At 48.8% G+C, this 23,904-nt stretch overlaps 2 protein-coding genes across 2 annotated transcripts in view; one reads left to right on the top strand and one right to left on the bottom strand.

Moving 5' to 3' along the window:
• The window catches only part of GFRA4 (GDNF family receptor alpha 4), a 73,202-nt gene extending 64,148 nt beyond the window's left edge, over window positions 1–9,054 (top strand). Inside the window, exons 4-8 of the mRNA XM_057401270.1 lie at window positions 1,096–1,441; window positions 4,254–4,363; window positions 5,315–5,449; window positions 6,207–6,364; window positions 8,177–9,054. Of these exons, the coding sequence (XP_057257253.1) occupies window positions 1,096–1,441; window positions 4,254–4,363; window positions 5,315–5,449; window positions 6,207–6,364; window positions 8,177–8,323 (896 nt within the window). The 3' untranslated portion in view covers window positions 8,324–9,054. The remainder of the gene's footprint in view (window positions 1–1,095; window positions 1,442–4,253; window positions 4,364–5,314; window positions 5,450–6,206; window positions 6,365–8,176) is intronic.
• A 12,718-nt stretch (window positions 9,055–21,772) lies between these two features.
• Window positions 21,773–23,904, bottom strand: part of ATRN (attractin) — a 173,898-nt gene continuing 171,766 nt past the window's right edge. The window contains exons 28-29 of the mRNA XM_057401256.1: window positions 23,397–23,511; window positions 21,773–22,345 (exon numbers count right to left, since the gene is read on the bottom strand). Of these exons, the coding sequence (XP_057257239.1) occupies window positions 22,221–22,345; window positions 23,397–23,511 (240 nt within the window). The 3' untranslated portion in view covers window positions 21,773–22,220. The remainder of the gene's footprint in view (window positions 22,346–23,396; window positions 23,512–23,904) is intronic.

Genomic DNA, 23,904 nt, shown 5'->3' with positions numbered 1-23,904 from the left:
CCTGATGCAAGTTTTCCTCCACCTTCCCTGCATCCCAATGGCACACCATTGCTCTCCCACCCAGGTTAACCTGGGGCTTCCTTTCCCCTCTTGTTCAAGAGGACGGAAACGCAGAGTGATCTTGTTGAAGCCAGTGATCCATCCATAGGGAGAGACCCACATGTGCTCACATGCAGGCAGCATCAAGGTCCCAGGGACATCACGTTGGATGGTAGCTCTGATTCCCATCCCAAAAGGCACTGTTGTGACTTAGGACATGGCCATACTGGGCAGGACTGGTTTGAATTGGGAAAACCAGTGCGCTGTTGTGATGCTTTGAGACCCAGACAGCTCTCACTTAGCTGGGCATGAACATAGCACAGCTGCTACCAAAGCCAGACTTGGCCTTACACAGGCCTGAAGAAACTCATTGTACAGCATATGGGTGCAAGTCTGGGGTGCAAGGGTTAACACCAACCACCCATGTATCATTGCCACTAACTCAGTGTTTGATCCTGAGCAGAGTCTGGGGAAAAAGGGGCCGTTAGAAGAGATCCCATCACATTGGTGAATCCAGTCATGGCCAGAAGCAGATGCACTTTCTAATGACTGCTGTCTTCCCAGGCCTCAAGTTGGTTAATTCATGTTGGGAAAGTGTTATGAGATAACCAGGGTACTGCAAGTCTTCATTTTATTACATCATAGAATCACAGAATGGTTTGGGTTGGAAAGGACCTTAAGGTTCATCCAGCTCCAACCCCCTGCCACGGGCAGGGACACCTTCCACTAGAGCAGGTTCCTCCAAGCCCCATCCAACCTGGCCTTGAACCCTTTCCAGGGATGGAGCATGTAAATATAGGAGCTTGGAGGAGCAGTCTCTGGGGTGTAAGCTTTGTTGTGTGGCCATGGAACCTCTTGGTAAAGGTGAGTAAGGAAAGTGGATTTGGTCCTGCCATGGCACAGTGAGCAAGTGTGGACCTCACCCTGGTCACTGCCTTCCTGAGCAGGCGATGGTCTCACCAAGGATGAGAGCAGGATGGGGATGAAGGTACCTGCACAGGGTGGTGCCGCTGGGTGGGGAGATGAGCACAAACCCCCCATCCCCATCTCCCACAGGCTCTGAGAACGAGGTGACCCAGGTGAACCGGTGCCTGGATGCCGCCAAAGCCTGCAACGTGGACGAGATGTGCCAGCGCCTGCGGACCGAGTACGTGTCCTTCTGCATCCGGCGCCTGGCGCGGGCTGACACCTGCAACCGCTCCAAGTGCCACAAGGCTCTGCGCAAGTTCTTCGACCGCGTGCCGCCGGAGTACACCCATGAGCTGCTCTTCTGCCCCTGCGAAGACACGGCCTGCGCCGAGCGCCGCCGGCAGACCATCGTTCCTGCCTGCTCCTACGAGTCCAAGGAGAAGCCCAACTGCCTGGCGCCTCTGGACTCCTGCCGGGAGAACTACGTCTGCAGGTAAAGCTCGCTTACACCGGGGTGGCCAACACAGAGAGCTGTGCCTTGGACAAGCCTTGGGTTCATCCACTGGTGACAGGCCAGAGCCAATGCACTCATCTAAAGGATGCTGACTGGAGGCACCCATCCCACCACAACCCATTGACTGATGGCCTGAGTGCCTCCTTCCCATGACCCATGGCCTTGTCTTACATTTCTATATAGAAAGTGCTAACAGACAGAAGAAGATTTGAGATGTTCGTGTTGGAGTTTTTTAGATCTTTTCTATGGGTTTTTGGCTTTTGTCCTAAAAAAGATGTAGTGTAGTGTAGTATACTGTAGCGTAGCGTAGTATATTGCAGTGTAGTGTAGTATAGTACAGTAGCAGTATAGTATAAGTATATAGTATATAGTTTATAGTACATATAGTACATATATATACTATATATATATACTATTTCCAGGTCTACTATGCTATGCTATGTTGCTATGCTATGCTGCTATGCTATGCCATCCCATTCCATCCAATACTAATACCATACTATGCCAATATATATTATATAGTACCTATATAGCATAGCATAGTAGACCTGGAAATAGTTCCAGGAAGGTACAAGCTAGGTGGGGATGTGATATGGGGTGCTTGCAGTCACTTTAACCAATCTGCCTCCCCACTGCCTATCTCCCCTAGTCCAGAGCATCCTGCAGGTGCACCCAAGCTATCCCGACAGCCACAGGCACTTGCAGATACCTTAAAAATCCATTTTTCTTCTTTTTTATTAGAAAACTTAATGATGTGCATAAAAACACTCCTTTCTGCTGCAAGGCTGCATGTTCTGGTGATCGTGATAGAGGTCTCAGCATCGCAGTTGTCACTCCACATCCACCATGTAGTATGTGGCCAGGGTGGCTTGCTTCTCTGTTTCCATTTAAACTGCATGCATGCACACATACACACACCCATCCCAATGTGCACACCCACAGGAATACCCCTTAAGTGTTTTTCCCTCAGCTGTATCATTTTCACCCCTCTATTTCTCCAAAGGTTTAGCCATACAGCTCTCAGGAGCCCATCTGTCAGTAGGAGATGTAAGACTATAACAGAAGCCTTACTGCACTATGGTGGTCCCAGCCCAGCATCTTGTGTGCAGCTGTGGCCAGGAGCAGACACCTGAGGAAGAGCACAAGAGCAAGTGTAGGACACATGTCCCACTATTGTCCTAGTCTCTAATTAGAGGTGGGGTTTGGGACTTCCTGAGCCGAGCTTCCAGGAGCCATCTGCTACCAGCACATCATCTTTAAATATCTTTTCACAAAGGGAGGTGATAACAGCAGCATCCTCTTGGAAGTGTGGACTGATGTTCATATTCTCAACCCCAGGAATGTGGATGAAGGAGGACAACTGAGCTATACATCTGAAGCTCATCCTGAAAGATGCAAAGCCCCTGAGCCACACCAGCTTTCCCCCAGCTACCCAGGGAGTCCAAAATGGATGGGTACTGCCCTCTCCCTAACAAAACATCAGGCCCAGAGGGAATGAAGAGGTTTAAAGGGATTTCCAGGAGGGTGGGAACCATTTCCTGCAAGCAGCACAGCTGTTCATTATCTGGTTCCTTGGTCTCTGGATATATAATATATAATATATAGCATCCTCTAAAGACACAACAGGAGCACGGGGTTGATGTGTGACCTGGTCAAAGCTAGTGGTGCAGAAACCACAAGGGAAGCCAGGCACAAATCATGGCACTTGAAAGGAAGAGAGTAAAATACCCCAGGGCTAACCCAGCCTGCACTGCTTAATCCTCCTGCAGCTTCTTCCCAGCTGTAACCCCTTGCATGTCCCAGCTTGGAGGGATGGGGTCTAATAGTGTGAATGATACAAACCTGCAATCAGTACCTCCCTCCCCTAAATAATGCAGCAAAAATTGGGGCAGGAAGGGTTTGCCTGGCCATGGCTTAGGGGAAAAGGGTTGGTGTGGGGTAAACATGGGAACAAAGAAGAGTTAAAAGGGAGGAAAGTAGGGGGGAAAGAAGAGGGCAGGAAATACAAGTTGGAGTGCTGATACTGACCAGGAGCACTGGCAAAATGTCTGGAAAAGAGAGGTTTTCTGGGGGATCAACATGTTTGACATACTAGGTTCATAGTTCAAACCCTACAGGTTGTCATCTAAGGGCCCTATCTTCAAGTGCTGGCAATGCTAGTGCTTGCTCGGGTTTCCTAAGCAGCTCGAAATCCATGTGAGGTGCCTTCTTGCCTGGCCACAGGATGCTTGTTTAGATGGATCTGGACCTTCAGCATGTCCTGTGTCCTACCTGAAAGCCTCATGTGAATGACTCAGATATCCCACAGTGTCAATTTAAAGTCATTCCCCTTGGCCTGTCCCTACATCCCTTGTCCCAAGCCCCTCTCCAGCTTTCCTGCAGCCCCTTTAGGCACTGGAGCTGCTCTCAGGTCTCCCCTTCAGGAGCCTTCTCTTGTCCAGGCTGCCCCAGCCCAGCTCTCTCAGCCTGGCTCCAGAGCAGAGCTGCTCCAGCCTCGCAGCATCTTTGCAGTCCATTACTTGCAGCCCCACAGGGACCCTGCAAAACATTCACTACAACACCTACTTGTGTCTCACCTCAAAGGGATAAAACCTACTTCTGGGTTTGTTGGAGTGAGGCGGGGCAGGAGAGTATAAAATGATGTTCATTCAACCCAGTTTAGTAACACCTACAGCAGCAAAGGACTTTGCAAATGTGTCCCCTTCTGTAAACACCACCAGTGTGCCACTATGTGCCTTCTAGCCCCGGACAGATGTGCTGATATGTCCCTTTTGATCTCTTGCTCCATCAGGTCTCGCTACGCAGAGTTCCAGTTTAATTGCCAGCCATCACTGCAGACTGCGAGCGGCTGCCGGAGGGAGAGCTACGCTGCCTGTCTGCTGGCCTACACGGGGATCATAGGTAGGAGCTGTGCCCTGCAGCTGGTTCCCTCTCTAGGTGGGAAATATCATAGAATCATGGCATGGTTTGGGTTTGAAGGGACCTTAAAGCTCCTCCAGCTCCAACCCCTGCCACAGGCAGGGACCCCTTCCACTAGAGCAGCTTGCTCCAAGCCCCTGTGTCCAAGCTGGCCTTGAACACTGCCAGGGATGGGGCAGCCACAGTTTCTCTGGGCACCCTGTGCCTCAGCACCCTCCCAGGGAAGAGCTTCTTCCAAATGTCTTACCTAAATCTCCCCTTTCAGCTTAAAGCCATGAAAACGGGGCAATTTAGGATAGCTGCAGCATACGGATAAAAACCATGCTGCAAAATCCCAGCTTCTCTCTCAGGTGGAAACAGATGGGCCATCCCAGGGTGTCTGCCCTGCGAGGGGTTCCCTGATGCCATCACTAGTGATGCCACTGGAAATCACCATCCGCTGCCATCTTGCTGTCTTCAGAGGCTGTCAGATTGGGTTTTCAGATACTCCAGAGACCCAGCTGGTAGCAGTTAGCACATACAGTGTCCCAAAAGAAGTGCCAATGACCATTGGACTTGGTCCATCCTGACGGATGGGACAGATTGTCAGCTATTCAGGTCAAGATTTCATTCTGGTTTAATCCTTCTTTTGTTTTCCCTGACCATTCTGGAGAATGATTTTGGCTCTTCTATTGACAACATGGAAACCTTTATGCACATTCACATATGGTTTTTGAATGTCATTAGGGAACCTGAGATCCCCGGAGCTGCCCATTCCTTGGGCCAAAAGCACTTTTTAATTGACTGAAGGCTCTGCTGGGGGTGGGGTGAACAGAAGGGTTGTGACTGACCCTTTTCTCCTCCCGGGGACCCCAACAAAGCAGCACGTGGGGAAACCATCGTCCCTTATGATGTACCAGCCTTGCCGTAACACTTCTCCGTCCTTCCCGGCAGGCAGCCCCATCACACCCAACTACATTGACAACTCCACTTCCAGCATAGCTCCCTGGTGCACGTGCAACGCCAGTGGCAACCGGCAGGAAGAGTGTGAGAGCTTCCTGCATCTCTTCACCGACAACATTTGTCTCCGTGAGTATCACCCCTGGTACATCGCTGCTCCTGCAGTGTCACCTGCAAGCTGGTCAGGCTGCTTGTGCTGAGAATATGAACGATAGAACCCCAGCCTGGTTTGGGTTGAAGGGACCTCAAAGCTCATTCAGTTCCAACCCCTGCCATGGGCAGGGACACCTTCCACTAGAGCAGCTTGCTCCAAGCCCCTGTGTCCAACCTGGCCTTGAACACTGACAGGGATGGAGCATTCACAGCTTCCTTGGGCAACCCATTCCAGTGCCTCAGCACCCTTACAGTAAAGAACTTCTTCCTTATACCCAATCTAAACTTCCCCTGTTTCAGTTTGAACCCATCACCCCTTGTCCTGTCACTGCAGTCCCTAATGAAGAGTCCCTCCCCACCATCCCTATAGGCCCTCTTCAGATACTGGAAGCTGCTCTGAGGTCTCCACGCAGCCTTCTCTTCTCCAGGCTGAACAGCCCCAACTTTCTCAGCCTGTCTCCATACAGGAGGTGCTCCAGCCCCTGATCATCCTCGTGTCCTCCTCTCGACTCCCTCCAATACTTCCATGTCCTTCTTTTGTTGGGAAGGATGAAAACGCCTTGGTCCTCAAGTTGATAGGTGTTCAGCTCCCTGTTCTTTCAACAAAGCAGCTCTTAAGACAAGGCATGCATTTGGCTGATGCAGCCAGAGGAGACTGGAGAAGGGATATGTACGCTTCTCCTTGGAAACATTGCCCTGACAAGACTTTTCTCCATCTCTTCCTCACACAAAGAAAACGCCATTCTGGCCTTTGGCAATGGGACCTACCTGAACGCAGCCATGGCCCCATCCATCCCCCCCACCACACAGATGTACAAGCAGGAGCAAAATGCCAACAGAGCCGTGGCCACCCTCAGAGAGAATATCTTCGACCACCTCCAGCCCACCAAGGTAGGAGAGGGCATGGCCCTAAGACCTGCTTGGCTGTGTCTATACCTCCTCCATGCCCTCCAGCCATCCTCAGCTCTGTCTTCCACCTGTATCATACCAGTTATGTGCAGACATTCACCTCCTGAAGTCCTTGATTCACCCTCTTCTTCATACCCTCACATATTCTTCCCCAACATCAAGCATAGGGCAACATGTTCGTATCCCTGACTCTGCCCTCCTGCCTGTTGGTCACCTTCTCTTTTCTTTTATAGATGCTACAGAGAGATATATTGAGTTTTGCTTATAAGTACTGGGACATCCATGGGCTTTTCAGGAGTGTAGAAGGGAGCCAGGACCACTCCACTCATTTGGCTCCTCACCTTCCTGCAGGGCTTCAGATAAGCATTTCAGCTGCCTGGGACACAGGTTCCTCCCTTGTTAGATGAGGATCCTGGAGGTCATAATGTAGAGGTTTAACTGCCTGAGGCTTGCAGATGAAATATTCTGGCCATCAGCAAATTGTTCATATCAAAATGATATGAAATTTAAATTATTTCAAACCAAATGACAGATGAATTTACTGACTGTGGCAGCAGTAGGCATTAAATACCTCATTTTTGAATAAAATCACACCGACCTTGGTTTGTCACCCACCAGAGTGATTTTCAGATTGAATTATTTCACTGTTGAATAATTACCAGTGACCCTGATTTGCTGAACCTTCAGGTAACAGAAGCTGTCAGGTAACTAGACTCCAAGGGCTGAGCATGGACCTTGTGCTGGGCTTAGTGGATCCCTTCAGACAGCTTCCACACACAGGGCTTTTGAATCCCATTCCCTGTTTCTTTTGCTGGGAAATCCCTTGATTCATGTCCCACCAGTCTGTTTTCATGGAGCGTAAAAATGTGGCATCAGCTTCCTTCCTTTGCTAATTTTCAGGGCATTGGTGGCCATGTGCAGCACAGGCAGACTTTCACCAGGTTATACGTATATCCGATACAAACATGTCTCTTCCCCTTTCCCTTCCCCTTCCCCTTCCCTTTCCTTCCTTCCCTTTCCTTCCTTCCTTCCTCCCTTCCTCTTCCATTTCCTCTTTCTCTTCCTCTTCCTCTTTTTCTTTCTCTTCCTCTTCTCTTTCTCTTCTCTTTCTCTTCTCTTTCTCTTCTCTCTCTTCTCTTCTCTTTCTCTTCCTCTTCCTCTCTTTCTTTCTCTTTTTCTCCTTCTCTTTCTCTTCTCTTTCTCTTTCTTTCTCTCTTTCTCTTTCTCTTTCTCTTTCTCTTTCTCTTTCTCTTTCTCTTTCTCTTCTCTCTCTTTCTCTTCTTCTCTTCTCTTTTTCTCCTTCTCTTTCTCTTTCTTCTCTTTCTCTTTCTCTCTCTTCTCTTTCTCTTTCTCTTTCTCTCTTTCTCTTTCTTTTTCTCTTCCTCTTCCTCTTCCTCTTTCTCTTTTCCGTTCTCTTCCTTTTCCTCTTTCTCTTCATCTTTCTCTTTTTCTTTCTCTTCCTCTTCCTCTTTCTCTCTTTCTTTCTCTTTTTCTCCTTCTCTTTCTCTCTCTTTCTCTTTCTCTTTCTCTCTTTTTCTTCCTCTTCCTCTTCCTCTCTTTCTTTCTCTTTCTTTTTCTCCTTCTCTTTCTTCTCTTTCTCTTTCTTTCTCTTTCTTTTTTCTCTTCCTCTTCCTTTTCCTCTTTCTCTTTTCTGTTCTCTTCCTTTTCCTCTTTCTCTTCATCTTTCTCTCTCTCTTTTCCTCTCTTTTTCTCCTTCTCTTTTCCTCTCTTTCTCTTCCTCTTCCTCTTTTCCCCTTCCTCCTCCTCTTCCTTCTCCTTCTCTTCCTCTTTCAGGTGGCCGGAGAGGAGAGGCTCCTGCGGGGCTCCACTCGTCTGTCATCAGGGACCTCCAGCGCAGCAGCTCCCTCCCTCTGGGCAGCCTCTCCACTGCAGATGTGGCTTCTCCTGGCTCTCGCCGAGCTGAGCCTCTTTGCAATGTGAAGCAGGGCGGGCACACGCCAGGCACAGACTCGCTTTGTGTTGGTTTCTTTACAAAACAACCAGAAACTCGTTTGGGGAGAGGGGGTGGGAGGAGGGAGGGGATGGGAAGGAGACGTGAGCGTGTGGGCATCCCTTCCTCCTCCTCATCCGTCTGCCACTTGATTTGGTTTTATACAATCAGCATCGTTGACAGCCAGCTCATGCTTGGGCCTGGCCACCTTTCCACCCCATGGCTTGGTGGTCTCTCCAGCTCTCTGTGCATGGGGTTGGAGCCATGGACAATTAATTCCCTTGGAAAAGGTGAAGGAGAGAGTTGAGCCAAGAAATGAGATCTGCAAAGGAAATGCTTTTGCCTGCCCCAGCCAAGGGGGGAAAGACACTTGACGGATGAGCTGTCAGGAGGTTTCCTGTAGCCCTGACTCACACTGGGGGGCCCTTGACAGCACACGTCAAGCAACGTGGAGTTCAGACTGTCTCCAGGGTTGCTCAGGACACAAAGGGCATCCCAACTGGTTCAGACTGAAACCAGAGCACCAGCGAGAAGGTGGTTGGTTCTGTTGACCAGAGAGGATCCTGAAGCACCGTTGGGTTGGACCAAGAAACCACACCAAGAACTGGCTTGAAACCATGGCCAGAGTGCAACCAGCATGCACCTCCAAGCTGTCACCTACCCCTTGGGCCCTCCTTTTTAGAGAAACATGTGTCATGTATTGGTGGTGTTCAGGAAGAAACACGTGTGTTGCGTTGCGTTCGCGGCTGGCTTCCCTCGCGCCCCAACCCTTGCATCGCTGCTCACTGGTCCTGTAAAGTGTCTGGGGGAGGTATTTTTCTGTCACATCCAAACAACCAGAGGCCAATGTTGTCCCACTCCGAGCTAACCTTTCTCCACGAGGGATGGATTCGTGAGCCCATGGGCAGAACTCGATGTGAGCCCAATGCAAACCAACCTGAGCATCCTCCAGTCCTGCCGAGACAGAGGTTCCTAAGTCAGGATTTTATTAGTTCTCCTAGGAAGAGATAGGATGGAAAAGGTTTGCCAGATAGCACCCAGGGGACGTAAATACCCAGCCAGTTTGTGAGAAGGCCAAGTCATGAATCATTTCATGGGTAGAGAGTGGATTTCTATGGTTCTCCTCCTTTCATTGCTGGCAGAGGCAATCACTTGTATCCAGGTTATCAGGTGAAGGACATTGCCTCTTGACAAGTCGTATTTACTAAGCGGAGAGGCCATTTAAGTAAAGGTTGATGAAGCAACCCATTCCACTGAGCTGCAGCCAGAGCCCAGCTGGAGGGTGAGGACAAGCATCCCCCTGGTCTCTCAGGGCACAGGGAGGCAGATACATGATTTTGGGCTACCTGAGCACTGGGGTCTTCTGTCTAGGAGATGAGCTGAGGACCCCCAGTGCCTTCTTGCAGGGGTTAACCCCTCACGAGATCAAGCCAAGAAAGAAGATGGTAAGGAAGGGTGAGAAGGTTTTCCAGGATAAAAGCTTACCCAGGCTGACCACCATGGAAGGCACAGGAATAGCTTGAGATTTATCCAGAGTGTTTGGGCCTCGACTTTGAAGGAGCCTGTTTATTCCTTGATTTGCATTCCTCAAGGAACATCATTAGTTCCTTAGCATTTGGATCCACAGAAAGGCTTAGAGCAGCTGATGCAGCAACATCCAGCACTTCTTATTCCCATTCGCTGCAGAACACTTTCCATCATTTATTGCTTCTGCTTTTGCTGAGAAACTGCAGCAGCTTTCTTGGGTTTTGGTCACTTGGTTTTGAACACTTGTGGATGTGTGAAACATGCCCAGAAATCCTTCTGGCTGCATCCTACCCAAAGTTCTGCTCCTCAACGTCCTATGGGCTGTAGGACCCGGTTGTCTTAATCCAGGGCTGTGCAAAGGAACCTCAGTTCCTAGATTCATGGAATTGTTTAGGTTGGAAAACACCTTTAAGATCACTGAGTCCAACAGTTAACCTGCCATGATCCAAGTCTTGTGCGCAGGGTGCCAAGTCACACTCTGAACTGAAACCTGGATGTGAGATCTCCGCTGCCAAGAGGCTCACCCAGAGCAGAAACACAGGCAGGGAGGCAGTGCTGCAGGCAGGAGAGCCCCTCACCTCCCTTCCCAGTGCCATAGCCGTGCTCTGAGTGTGAACATCTCCCTTTTATCCAGGACATCAGTGTCCTCTGTTAGACCACGGAGCCATTTCTGCTCCAAGTGACACGACTACAAGCTGCAGCTCTGCAAAGCTGGTGTCTGCTGAGCCACAGGTGAGAAAGGGGTTAAACCCTGATGCTCAGCCCTTCAAAGGCAAGGAACTACCTCAACATCACGAGGTCATGCTGTGAATTGCCTTCTCCTGCCTCTTTCCTTCCAAACCCTGTGGTCATGCCCTGCTCTTCTACACATCCATCTCCACCAGCCTTGAATGTCTCTGTGTAGGATGGGCATGAAGTGTCAGCTGCTTTCCAGGAGTACCCACTCAGAGCTCCACTCCTGTGCCTCTCGTAACTCACTGCTGGTGATGCTGAAATGACACTTGGCCATTTCCTTCTCCGACTGATTGGCACCCAGCAGAGACAGACTTCTTGAGGGTGGCCAGGATGACAACCCCACTTCAGGTCTCTCTTAGGACTGTGAAAAATACACGTGGGGAATCATACTCAGAGACTAGAGAGGATGGAGGAGACCTCCAGAGGTTACCTGGTCCATTACCATGTCCCACATCAGGACCAACGGTCTGTTGATGTTTTATGGCGGATTTATCTTAACTGATTTTTAACGATTTCAATGAAACACATCACCCTCATCATCATCTTCCCCTTAGGAAGACTCCTTAGGATATTAGTTGTCTCCAAGCATCACAGGCTAACGAGCCCCTCAGTTCCCATAGTGGTGTCTTCTCAAGCCCTCGGTTATGGAAGGATGGCAAACCAACAGCTAAAAGTGACAGCCAGCTGCCATGGATCGTATCAGAGCCATTGCATGAGAAACTCAAACCCCACAGCAGGGATCTACTGGGATCCCTGCACAAACTGTAGTGAGTTAATGTCAATAGGTGTCTGTGAGAGGGGTTTCCTCCTTATGCCCTTGGTTGAGGGACCTCAAATCATCTGTAGAGGTGAGGGTGTAGGTCTCAAAGTGTCCTCAGCCTTTGCCCCGTGCTGTGATTTGGACACAGCATCCTTCAAGCACTGTCTTAGGCCAAGTCCTGCACACTGGGCTCTGGGGATGCTCTGAGGTGAAGTAGGGCACAGAGTACTGAGCCTCTCATCCAGCAGGAAGGAGCCAGGGGGTTGGGATGGGCACTCACATCACACAGAATTAAAGCCAGCGATAATCCCCAAGCCTGCATGACTTTTTATGGGTCATTTCACCCCTTTTGCCACCATTTAACGTCAATTCCCCCTCCAGGCCCAGTCATGAATCACACTCTGTGACAGAAGGATGGCTTTCGAGCAGTCCCGTTGGAGGAAGGAAACCCGAGTACATTCCTCCCCATTTCAGACACGTGCGTGCACGGGTCCCTTCTTTTCCCTGGTGAAAAGTCAGTCATTTTCTGGGATGAAATTCCATCTCTGCTGAACCCTGTGACGTGAACCACGGATCTTCATTTTGAAGTCTCCTGAGTCACCACCAACGTCAGAGCAGCTGCTCGTAAAGGCAAAGGATTGGGAAAGCCGAAAGAGAGGAAAGGACACAATACTTTTAGGGATTACTCCGTACCTGGGGACTTCCATAAGCACAAAGAAGAGTCACGTGGGACAAGTAATAAGAACCAAACCAGCCACCAAACTCTGGGTTTTTTTTGGCTGCTCAGCACCGTTCCCAATGGTTTGGCATCCCCAAAGCCCGTGGAATGTTGTGTGCGTGTACAAATACCACATCATCATCAAAGCCAGAGCATGAGCAGGGAGGGAGACACCGTGGTGGGGAGCTGGTTTCGGAGCAATAACCCCATGGGTACCAGGGTGATGCTGAAGGCTGCGTGTGTGTGTGTATACACATGCACATAGGGAGGGTGGTTGATGTCTGCCTGTACTACTGGGGTATAACTTGTACTTATCTCTTCTGTACATGTCAATATTCAAATATATCCATGAATAAAGCACACATGCATTTTCCTGAGCCCTTTGCTCCTGTCTGTGATGCTGGGATGTCCCTGTATGCATGTCCCGGTCTCATGCTGTAAGGGTAGCTGGAAGGAATAAGGGGATGTCCTGGGCTGGGTAGCAGAGCTGTGGGATTCAAATGCCCTGTGCTTGGCTAGAAACCCAGCTCTGATGCGATGCCTCCTGGCAATAAGGGGCAGCAGGGGAAAACCCAACTGTTCTCAGATGGACAGACATCAGTGCCACCTGGGAATGGGACATGGACCCTTGTGAGTCCTGGGGGTGCTGAGGCACTGGCACAGGGTGCCCAGAGAAGCTGTGGCTGCCCCATCCCTGGCAGTGTTCAAGGCCAGGTTGGACACAGGGGCTTGGAGCAAGCTGCTCCAGTGGAAGGGGTCCCTGCCCGTGGTAGGGGTTGGAGCTGGAGGAGCTTTAAGGTCCCTTCCAACCCAAACCAGTCTGGGGTTCTGTGTAGCAGGGATGGCAATAATTGCACCCACAATTAGGGGCACTTGGACCACTAGTGCTGAGACACCATCATACGCCCTGGGTGGGTGGCAATAACTGGGGTGGCTGGTGCTGCATCCTCCTGCAGGGCGCAGGAGGAGGGAGCTGGAGGAGGAGGGAGGTGATGGTTGATGCCAGCTGGGGAGGCTTCTGCTCGTGCCATGCACATCTGTGAGTTATTTTTGGCAACTCAGAAAAACCCCATAAAATCACAGGCAAATTGATTAGAGGCAAATTGAATGTTTTCCTGCCAATTTCGGGTGGGGGGAAAAAAAAAAAGAATCTAGAAAGCAAATGTATATAAAATTTATATTAAAAAAAGCAATTGAAATTCAAGTTGTTTCCTAAACACAAAGTGAGCTCAAGGTCAAACCCAGCAACGTTGCACCCATGTTTGTCTCTATACCTGCATGAAGCACCTGATGGGGGCAAAGCCTGAGGGTTACGGCCAGCGCTGGGACCTCGTCAAAGCCAGCTCCTTCCCCACAGTTCTTGGGCTGTTTCGGTGGATGGGGTTTTGCTGACACAATGGAGAATTCCCTGGGAAATTCCAGCTGGTTGGACCTGGAATACGCTGTGGGAATGCTGCAGGTCTGATGGGTTTTCCCTGCTTCCTGGCAGGCAGCTGCTCAACCAAGGTCAGCACCCGGAAAGCTGCTGTGGGATGGTCCAGGGCCTGATGGAGAAGGGGTTGACAGCAGCTCATGGGTTGCAGGGGGGAACCTGGCCTTGAAGGAGACCTTGGGACTCTCATGGTTGTAGAGCCTGTCCTGGCTCCTGCAGGCTTTGTGTGCTGGTTTGATGGACACAGGGCAAAGCTGGTTAGAGCATCCCTGCTCTGGGTCATCTCAACTGGCTTTATGCAAGCCTGGCATCACCCTAAAGATAGGGTGAAGAGATTTTGGACCAGGAGCACCACCAATAGCTAAAGGGAGCTTTCCCTGACCCCCACTTCTATCACATCTCTGAGTATGGTTTTTGAGGGCGCTGCCTGTGCCCACAAGAAAACTGAGCCCCGCTCCCTCTTCCAACCAGACATTGTACAGGTGAGGTCCTCAGTGCCATGGGTTAGTGGTGGCCTTGGCTGTGCTGGCATAGGATTTGGGCTTGATGATCTTAAAGGTCTTTTCCAACCTGGTTGATTCTATGATTACCAGACAGGGACAAACACTGAAGCAAGAGCAGGTGAAGTGATTTACCCTAATTCCCACAGAAAACACCCCACAACCTGTGTAGCCCCAAGGATGGAGAAGAGCCCGGGGGTATCTGTCTGCAGACAGGACCTGATGGCGACCAACGACCCTCACCACACCACAACCACAGGCTCAGCACGAGGCAAACCCTGCAGCTGATGTCCAAGTGCTGTGAGGGGACGTTCGCAGCAGAAACAACAACTTCCCATCCGTTATCTCCATGCTCATGTGCTGGTAGGGCTGGATGCACCTCGTTTCGGTTGTTAAAACGTTCTCATTCCGTGCCAAGCACGGGAACAGTGGCTCTTTGCCGAAGGGAAGCGCTGCGGAATCAGCTCCGACATCAAAAACGCTCAAAGCACTTTGGGTTTTCTTCATCTAAGGAGAAGTGGGAATGATTTCTGGTGGGAGCAGGGATCCCAGGGAACGTGACAATGGAATTCCTGCCAGGCCTGCTGCCGGAGGCACAGTGAGGCTGCAGGCTGGAAAGCTGAGCTGGTAAAACACTGAGGGGGCTGCCAGCGGTGGATGGGGAAACGTGGACACCAGGGTCATAGAATCATGGAATAGTTTGGGTTGGAAGGGAACTTCAAAGCTCATCCAGTCCAATCCCCCTGCAATGAGCAGGAGCACCTTCAACTAAACCAATTAGATCCATGCTCTCCTTCAAGACCCCATCCCAGTGTGATCTGCTGTCACGGTCCAAACCTACCCACTAAACCTCTGCTTCCATATTAAATTCAGGGGATAGTGTGAGGACCAGGATGGATTAAATCCCCCCCGTCTCGTGGCATCACTGATCACCACTAATATGGGGTGAGACCAGAACCAGCCCCAGTCCTGCAGGCTATGGGCTTACGGAGCTGTGACCCCGGCTCCTTGCCAGCAGCAGGGAAATAAAGAGCAGTAAGTTGTTATGCTCCCTGTTAGAGCCAGAGGGGCCACAGGTGCTTTTGGCAGTGCAATATGGGCTCAATTCCTTGCAGATGTGGCTTCTGCGAGGGGCATGAGGTCTGAGTGGGGATTTAGCAACACAGAAAAGGGGAAGGAAGGGTCTGATTGTGCATCTCAGGGTGGTTTGAGCATTGAATGTTTGAACCATCAAGGCCAGGTTGGACACAGGGGCTTGGAGCAAGCTGCTCCGGTGGAAGGTGTCCCTGCCCGTGGAGCTTTAAGGTCCCCTCCAACACAAAGCATTCCATGATTCTGTGGCCTTGCTTTTGTCTGGGGGAAGATTTTATCACCCAAGAGTTATGCAAAACCTCACCTTGGGGTTCCTTGGGTAAAGAGAAGCAGCGCCCAGCCTCTGCTCCAGGCTTTCTGTTAAGAGTGGTTGGGTTAAATTGGTGGCTTTGTAAAAAGACTTAAAACTGCCTCCCCTCTTCCCATAAATAACTGATATTTAAGTCTTGTGGGAAGAAAAGCTGCACGGCAAATACTTTACTGGTTACTCACCCAACCACGTTCATCAGCGATGGGATGACAGCAAAGAGCATCATCCTGGATGCACACAGAGCCTTGGAGAGCCTCCACGCAACCTTCCATTCCTTCCCTGCAAACCTCATTCCTTTGCTGCAACACAAGAAGAAAACATCAGAGCAGAGATGGACCCTCTGCATCTCATCCCGCTGTCCAAAATGAGTTTACACCGGCTGTAACACCACTACCCCCTGCCCTCTTCATTTCAAGTCTGGACACACCACGCTGTGCTTGCAGGCTGGCATGCTGGGCTCGGCTCGGCAGCAACAGGGCTTCTGCATCCAAGTTTAACGCCATGGGATGAAGCAGCACAATGGTCCTTGGAGACGGCGGTGACTGAAACCTTCATGGCTCATAAAAGCCAGGTTCAACCCTGCTTCATCTCAGTGGTGCTTAATTCCAGAGCTGGAGAGAGCCATAAAAATAAATGGAGAACAACGGGTTGCGTCTCAGCAGGGATGCGCTTCGGGATGCCAGGGAGGGCTGCAGGCAGGGGTGGCAGAGGAGAGGTCACCTCCGGCATCACGCTCCAGCTTTCCTGTGTGTCTCAAACACCAGCTGGCACCAACAGGCGATAAGGAGGCAATATCATCAGTGAAGCTCTTTGGAGAGACAGGCTTCCGGGATGTCAGATTTCCCTCCCTGGGTTCCAAGGAAGGAGCAGTTTAGTGGGAAAACTCGTAGTGAGTGAGCTGAGATTGTGCATTTCTATTGGGTTTATTCAAACACTGAATGCAGAAGCCCTGAGCGCTGGGGCAGTGACACAGCAAACCAGATGAACACAGATTCATAGTCATGGGTGGGAAGGGACCTTAAAGCTCCTCCAGGTCCAACCCCTGCCACGGGCATGGACCCCTTCCACTAGAGCAGCTTGCTCCAAGCCCCTGTGTCCAAACTGGCCTTGAACACTGCCAGGGATGGGGCAGCCACAGCTTCTCTGGGCACCCTGTGCCAGCGCCTCAGCACCCTCACAGGGAAGAGCTTCTGCCTAAGAGCTCATCTCAGTCTCCCCTCTGGCAGGTTCAAGCCATTCCCCTTGGCCTGTCCCTACATCCCTTGTCCCAAGCCCCTCTCCAGCTTTCCTGCAGCCCCTTCAGGCACTGGAGCTGCTCTCAGGTCTCCCCTTGAGGAGCCTTCTCTTGTCCAGGCTGCCCCAGCCCAGCTCTCTCAGCCTGGCTCCAGAGCAGAGCTGCTCCAGCCCTCGCAGCATCTCCATGGCCTCCTCTGGCCTCGCTCCAACAGCTCCACGTCCCTCTTGTGCTGTATCCTGACAGCAAGGACTCACAACCCCAGCGCTGCCGAGGTCGGAGCATCCTTCCCTTTGCTTTAAGAAAGAACGAGAAGACAAAAACAGAGGAAACAGAAATTTAACCAGGTCATCTACTTTTTATTTCAGAGGAAAGATTTGCGTTATTTCCTTTGATTTATGTACACGGACTTCACATTTTTTGTATTTAAAATGCACAGACCTCCCAAGAATTTCCTCCTTCCTGCTTTAAATCGGCTGTTATTTTACAATACAAAAAAATTATACCAAAACCTGCAGTCCTAAATGTGTGTCTGCATAACACCCCCAATCCCCGGCCAGGAAATAGTTTACAATGCTTGCTCGTATTTACATGTGAATGCAAGAAACGCTGAATTATACATATTAACAAACTAAGCTCAACTCGGAACACAGATAAGAATCATCAATAATTACAGAACAAAGGGGAAATAATCCAGAATACAATTAATTCAAGGATTTTGGTGTAAAGAACAGTTACTGTGCACAAATCCGAGTCATAGAAAACTCTGTTTTTTATTCTTTTTTGTTGTTTTCTTAAAAAGAAAAAAAAGAAATGGGCTGACATTTGTTACACTCCACTATTCTTTATTTGTCTTCTTTCTTCTGGTGAGGTTTGTGGAATCAATGATAAATGGAGAGGAAATGCCTAAGGAATCATAGTACCTGGAAGACGCACACAAATAGAGCGTGTGTGGTGTTAGAATGAAGGAATAAACTGAACAAAACCTGCCCTGGCGCAGAAGCAGAAGAACCAGCCTCAGCACTGGGATCCCAGCAGGGGAAACTCATCCGATTTAAGCAGCCATCAACAGAAAAAGGGGGAATTTCAGTTAAATTGCCACCAAGATGCCCAAAACTGAGGTTCCGCCCTTCGCTCCTGCATCCCTGAGTGCTCGCGCATTTCCAGCGGCACCTTCCCATGTCAAACACGCACAATTCCCTCTCCCAACCTGCAGCTCAGCTCAGGAGGCTCTGAAATCCCACCCCCATCCCTCCCCTGCCCCTATGGCATTCCCAAATGAAGAGAAAAAGCAGGAAAAGAAAAGCCATCCGCAGGTGATGCAGAGTTGGATGGATGAGGGTAAGAGTTGCTCCTGGCATGCAGGGTCTGTTCTTTGCTCACAAGCTCAGTGCTGCCAAATCCCTGTTTGCAGGGAAAGGGTTGGATGGACGCTCCATCCCCGACTTGGGTAGCATGGGAAAGGGAACACAGCTGCTGACACTGGGAGCAGTCAAGGATGGAGAATCAGCAGCATCTTTGCTGCACTGGGCTTTTGGTGGGTTATGGGAGAAGCCTGAGGTTTAAGAGAAGGCATTTCATCAGAAGTTCTTTTCATCTTATTTAGTTCCTAGCAAGCTGAACTGCCATTTGAAAACCATACCATAAACCCAGTTTAATGATGTTTATGAGCAATATTTACCGTATAAACTACCCCATAGGAAGCGTGTCTCTGCCAACGGGGGCCGTCATGCTTTTCTGGTACCATACCATCTCATTTTGGTACACTACACACTGTAACTTCATGCTAATCCCAGGCATTATCCCATCATGTAGAGCTTTATTTTGGCAATTCCAATACAGCACATTTTAAACCCAGGGAGGGTGGCAACAACTCAAAACTTGTGTCCCATAAATCTTCTTGCATCCAACATACTGACCCGCATTGGGGCAGAGCCACTGTCGCTGATGCTACAACAGGCCAGAGGGAATTCTGGGCTAAAGAAAAGGGAAAATGGTGAACAATGATGAAGTATGTGTTATTTGGAGCTTTCCACAAAAGAAAGGGCTACAGTATTTCCGAGGTTTTATGGGTTTTCTTTTGAAGGCTGCTTTCAATGAATAGAACTGGAGGGTTGAGACCTTGATGGCTGAATTTCAGGCAGTTATAAACGCTTGAGAAGAGTGATTCTGAACGGAAATCACTGGCACAATCTTAATGGTAGAGGCTCAAACTGCTGACTTAATTCTCCAAGTAATGACTCCTTTAAGTACATTTATTACTTGTCTTCAAGAGTTGGGGTTTTTTCTCCCCTTTTCAAACAGAAGAGCTGTATTTTGCTTCGCTTATACACTTAAGTGAACTGCATTTGAATACATAAAAGTCAAGTTATGCCTCCCTGTTTTATACTGCAAGATAGCGCGACTATAATTTGACGTTTCTTTAAAGCTCTGGGAAGTTATCTAATACTGATCAGATGAAGAAGTTATTAAGACAAACCTCATACATCATTTAAAATGCATCAAAAATACATTCAATAGGTTTTCTTCTGGTTTATGTACACTTTAAATCTTCCACTGCTCTGCACGCTACTGTATACGTTATGTACAAGTGCAAAACCGGTGTGTTATTTGTCATCTATTTACAGATTCTCCCATGAAATAAGGTTGTTCTTTCCCCCAGCACCACCTCCAAAAGAACTGAACCCACAAATCCTTCACTTCTCATACTGGCCTGGTGATAAAGCACCGGCAGATCTCTTTCCCCCATCCATCCCACCTTTGTCTCTATTTTACCTTTCAAGTTGGGATGAAAACTGTTTGCAGCAGACACGTGTGAGAGTTCTCTTTCCCCCTCATCAGTATGGAGATGAGATGCAGAGCAGAGCTGCATCCTAAAGGAGCCGTTTCGTTTCCTTTATATAAATAAGTCTTGTTCCTCCATTTACATCATTTGGTTCTCCTAAACCAAAAAAGTTTGATCATTTCTTTGCTTCTCTTTCCACGATCTGACACTTGGTAGCTACAGTTCTGGGCACATTCCAGCATTAAGACCCAGCTCTCCAGGAGGGGGAAATCACCCACCAAACCCACATTTAAGTCTTTTTGTAATGTAAGAATACATCACCCCTCTAGGCCCATCGATCTGAAAGCTGTGTCTGTCCAGCAAAACCCAAGCAATGACTTTAAGCACTTGCTTAAGCGCTGTTCTACCTACGGAGACTTAAGCACAAAAGCTTGGGGTGGCAGTTCTGCTCCCAAAGCAGCACTAGAGAAGCAAGAAGCCATCTCTGAACATGAGGATGTGCATCACGACATGTAAAGGAGTAACAGGGAAGGGATTTTAGTCCAGTATCATTTCTCTAGTTCAGGTTATCACTATACACACAGGGAGTTAGAAAATACTTTCAGGAGATGAATCTGTCTGAGGTAATCTGTGCATCAGTTAAAACTTCAATTGCCTAAACCCCTTCATCCTAAGAGACAAAGCTCACCCCTTCCCCTCCCATAAGTTCTTTTCCCCAGAGGGCATTTAAACTTCCAGTTTAGAAAAGGATGCATTTTATTTATATATATATCTATACACACACACACATATATATATAAAAAAATGCATTTTTTTCCACAATATCTTCTTTTTCTGCAGTCCTCTTGTATTTGTTAAATGACACATTCAATCAGAACTGTAACCCACCACAGTCTTTAAACCAGCAGCCTTTTACCCCATCACTGCTGCCTGGACACACACAACCATTCACATCTTTATTGCGATGCCGCCGCGCTCCAAAGAGCTTCTTCAAAATACATGGTTAAATAACCCCCAAACAAAGCAAAAATGAGTGCCTGATATGTGATTGATCACCAAAACATGCACACAAAATAAGATGCAGCTCCTTGGGTTTCATTCTGGGAAAGGATGCTACCTGGCCAGAAGATTCGAGAGCACTTTCCTTCGCTCCTCTCCATGGGTCCTCTCTTCATTTCATAAATACCTGATGTTCTCATCAGATATCATGACCTGAATGAAACCACATTTACTGCTATTGAGCAATAATTACAACCCCTCATTTGGCACCTTCCCTTAACATCTTCCTACCAGCTTCAGCATCACAACCTCGCGCGAGCTGGCTCCAGCACTGCGCCACATTCCGGAGTCAAGGGAGACGTTGGAGAGCAGCAGGCACAGACTGAGGTGTTAAGTCCAACCCTGAGGCTCAAAACACGAAACCCAACCCATCAGACTACTTCAGATGGTTTGACACATCCCCTCAAAGCTAAGCCTTCTCTTTGCTGTTTGTAAGTGCCTTCCTTTCACCAACAAGCCACCTCCTTCAGCGTCCTAGAGCTCAACCCCAATGGGGAATATCAGTAACTGACCTTGTAGAACTCACACCCGTGGCCAAACGAAGCTTAAAGTGCTTTTTCACTTCATCCTCAAATGATCTGGCACCCAGAGACTTGCTTTTTACACCCTATAAGGAGACAGAGCAAATCTTACTGCTGAGGAGTGATGCCTGAGCCCTGGCACAGCTCAGCTCTCATCCAGAAGAATGGCAGGAGGGCAGAGGGAGGGAAAGAAAGGAAATGGGCAGAGAAAATGAGAAGAAATATAATGTATCTGGCCTGGAACACAAACTGCTTCTATTAAAAGCACTGGTGAAACCAGTTTTTGTATGAGATACAGAAACTCTCCCTCCAGATATTTCCAACTGGTTGACTAGTTTGGTGGTCAGGAAAATGCCATTTTCCCCTGACTGCACGTGATGTATTACAGAGAACACAGATTGCCTTGGGTGACTGTACCTATGTGTCTACACACGTATTTAAAAGGGATATAATGATGGCAAAAAGAAAGTTGTGTGGCAGTCTCCTCACTCCCTAGATCTGTTCAAGTCTAGGCACTTGTGTGTGGTGTACTCCAAGCAGGTTAAGACTGTAAACACTGAGTCCTTCCAAAGTGACATTCAGCTTCTCCAGGTATTGCACGTGGTCTGAGCAGCACGTGACATCAACCTTTAAACCATCCCAGCTTCTGCATTCCTCATGTTCTGGACCATGATGACTACAAAACTGCTGCATCTGGAAGAGAGTTCCACTTAAATAATGAGGGAACAGACATGTAATAGTAAATGAAAACAAAGGATGAAGATGCTTTGAAGATTAATAGTAGTGTTTATGTGTTGAGAGCTGACACCTGTAAACACTGCATCTTTTTCTTGTTGGACAGTTTGATAAATACAGGAACTACAAAGCACTTTCCATGTATAAACCTGAGTGTCATTCAGATTGGACTACTGTTCTATTTACACTGACCATGAATGGTGGCGACTGGATGTTACTGGACCTGCAATAAAATCATTTTACTTTAAACTGGAAGAAAACAAAGGAGCAATCTGAAGCCACGTGTCAGTAAAACTTAAGTGGAGCAGCTGTCAAATAAAGCCAACTATCACGTAGATGAGAGAAAAAGTTGGGTTCAAGGAAGTTGTCTTTCGTCTTCTAGTCTCTTGGGACACAACTTGGAAATCTTCCTCCTCCTCCTCCTAGGTATTACTTCTCCATTTTGTTTAAAACCCTATGCAGTTTCTGATGTCCATGCATCAAATACAGGTTCCTGGCTGTGCAGGGGGCTGCTGTTTCCGATTTCGTATTGCACCCGATTTCTCTTTGTAGGCAATTGGCATCTGTTGTGAAATGTCCACCAGTGCACTGGCCACTGCAAGACCTGAGGCAACAAATGAAACAGGCACTGAATGAAACAGGCACAGGGATAAATCCTTCACCGCAGCCCAGGAAACCCCCAAGGGCACAAAATTAATATCATTTTCTGAGTTCATCTTAAAACCAGCAAACTAGAAAAGCATTTTGGCTTCAGAGATTAAACCTCTAGGCCAGGTTGATAGGGATGGGAGCAACCTGCTCTAGTTCAAGGTGCCCCTGCCTGTGGCAGGAGTATGCAACTGGATGAGCTTTAAGGCCCATTCCAACCCAAACCATTCTGGGATTCTATTCTGAAAGAAGCTTTTAAATACTGCATGTTTTATCCACGGCAATAAGAAGTATGGGCATTAATGAAACCCATCACAACGGAAGGGATGTCTTTTCCTCTGCACCAGTGGATGTGCTGGAATAAATCCTGCAAGCACAAGTGCATGGGGGTTTCGCTGTGCTGCTGCGCATCCATCATCTCTGCGACCTCCTCCTGGCAGATCCATTGACAAACCACTGCTGGCCACTGGGATTTAGCTCAATACAGTTCACAAACCAACCATTCCACCTCAAACCCAGCTAATGCTCTGCTCCAGTGCTCTCTAGGCATTGGAGAAACCCCAGTGAAAACTGCCCAGGAGATCATGACTCAGTGCCCTGACCTCAGGTTTGAGTGCAAAAGGGCTGAGGAAACCTTAAGCTAGAGGGAGAAAACTTCTTTATCCAGGGCTGCTAAGAGAAGAACATAGATGCTCCGAAAGGACTCGATGTCTCTCTACAGGGTTCATACTTAAACAGGGGAGATTTAAGTTGAAAATAAGGCAGAAGCTCTTCCCTGTGAGGGTGCTGAGGCGCTGGCACAGGGTGCCCAGAGAAGCTGTGGCTGCCCCATCCCTGGCAGTGTTCAAGGCCAGGTTGGACACAGGGGCTTGGAGCAAGCTGCTCTAGTGGAAGGGGTCCCTGCTGGTGACAGGGGTTGGAACTGGATGAGTTTTAAGGTCCCTTCTACCCAAACCATGCTGGGATTCTATGAATACCAAGCCAGCAGAGACAATGACATTCCTCACCTGACTGTCCTGGTGGTGGGATACCCCCAAGTCCTCGAGGCAACCTCACGAACACAGAGAGAACGGCTGCTTTGTTCCCAAAGCAGGGCTCCAGCGCGATTGGCTTTGGTACAGTCTGCAGCGAGGGAAGGGAGAGGAGAAAACAAACGTTACACAGCGTGTGACACCCTCCCTCTTCCCCCCGTGTTGTCTCTCTCAGATCGTACAAGCTTCAGGGCATGAACCGTGTTTTCTGTGCTTGGCAAATATCCAGCATGAAGCCTGCAAAGCTCAAAGCAGCGATAACAACAATCAGAACCCCAGCCATGGCAAAAAACACATTTACTTAACTATGAAAAAGTCAAGCACTGCACAGGGTTTGTATTTCTCCCTGAATTCGATAACGAAGCATCAGCTTATGCAAAACAACAGGATGGAGGGTTATCTTCATTGGAAGCCATCAGCACGTGTATCACAAATATATTCACGTCTGACCATTGTAATTTGGCCATTCAACTCCTACTTCCAG

The sequence above is a fragment of the Pezoporus wallicus genome, unplaced genomic scaffold, assembly GCF_028554395.1.
Source record: "Pezoporus wallicus isolate ANWC-B61680 ecotype Strahan unplaced genomic scaffold, APGP_CSIRO_Pwel_v1 contig_8837, whole genome shotgun sequence".
Classification (NCBI taxonomy): Eukaryota; Metazoa; Chordata; class Aves; order Psittaciformes; family Psittacidae; genus Pezoporus; species Pezoporus wallicus.
Note: the sequence above shows the minus strand (reverse complement) of the source record. Positions and strands in the feature narration are given on the sequence as shown.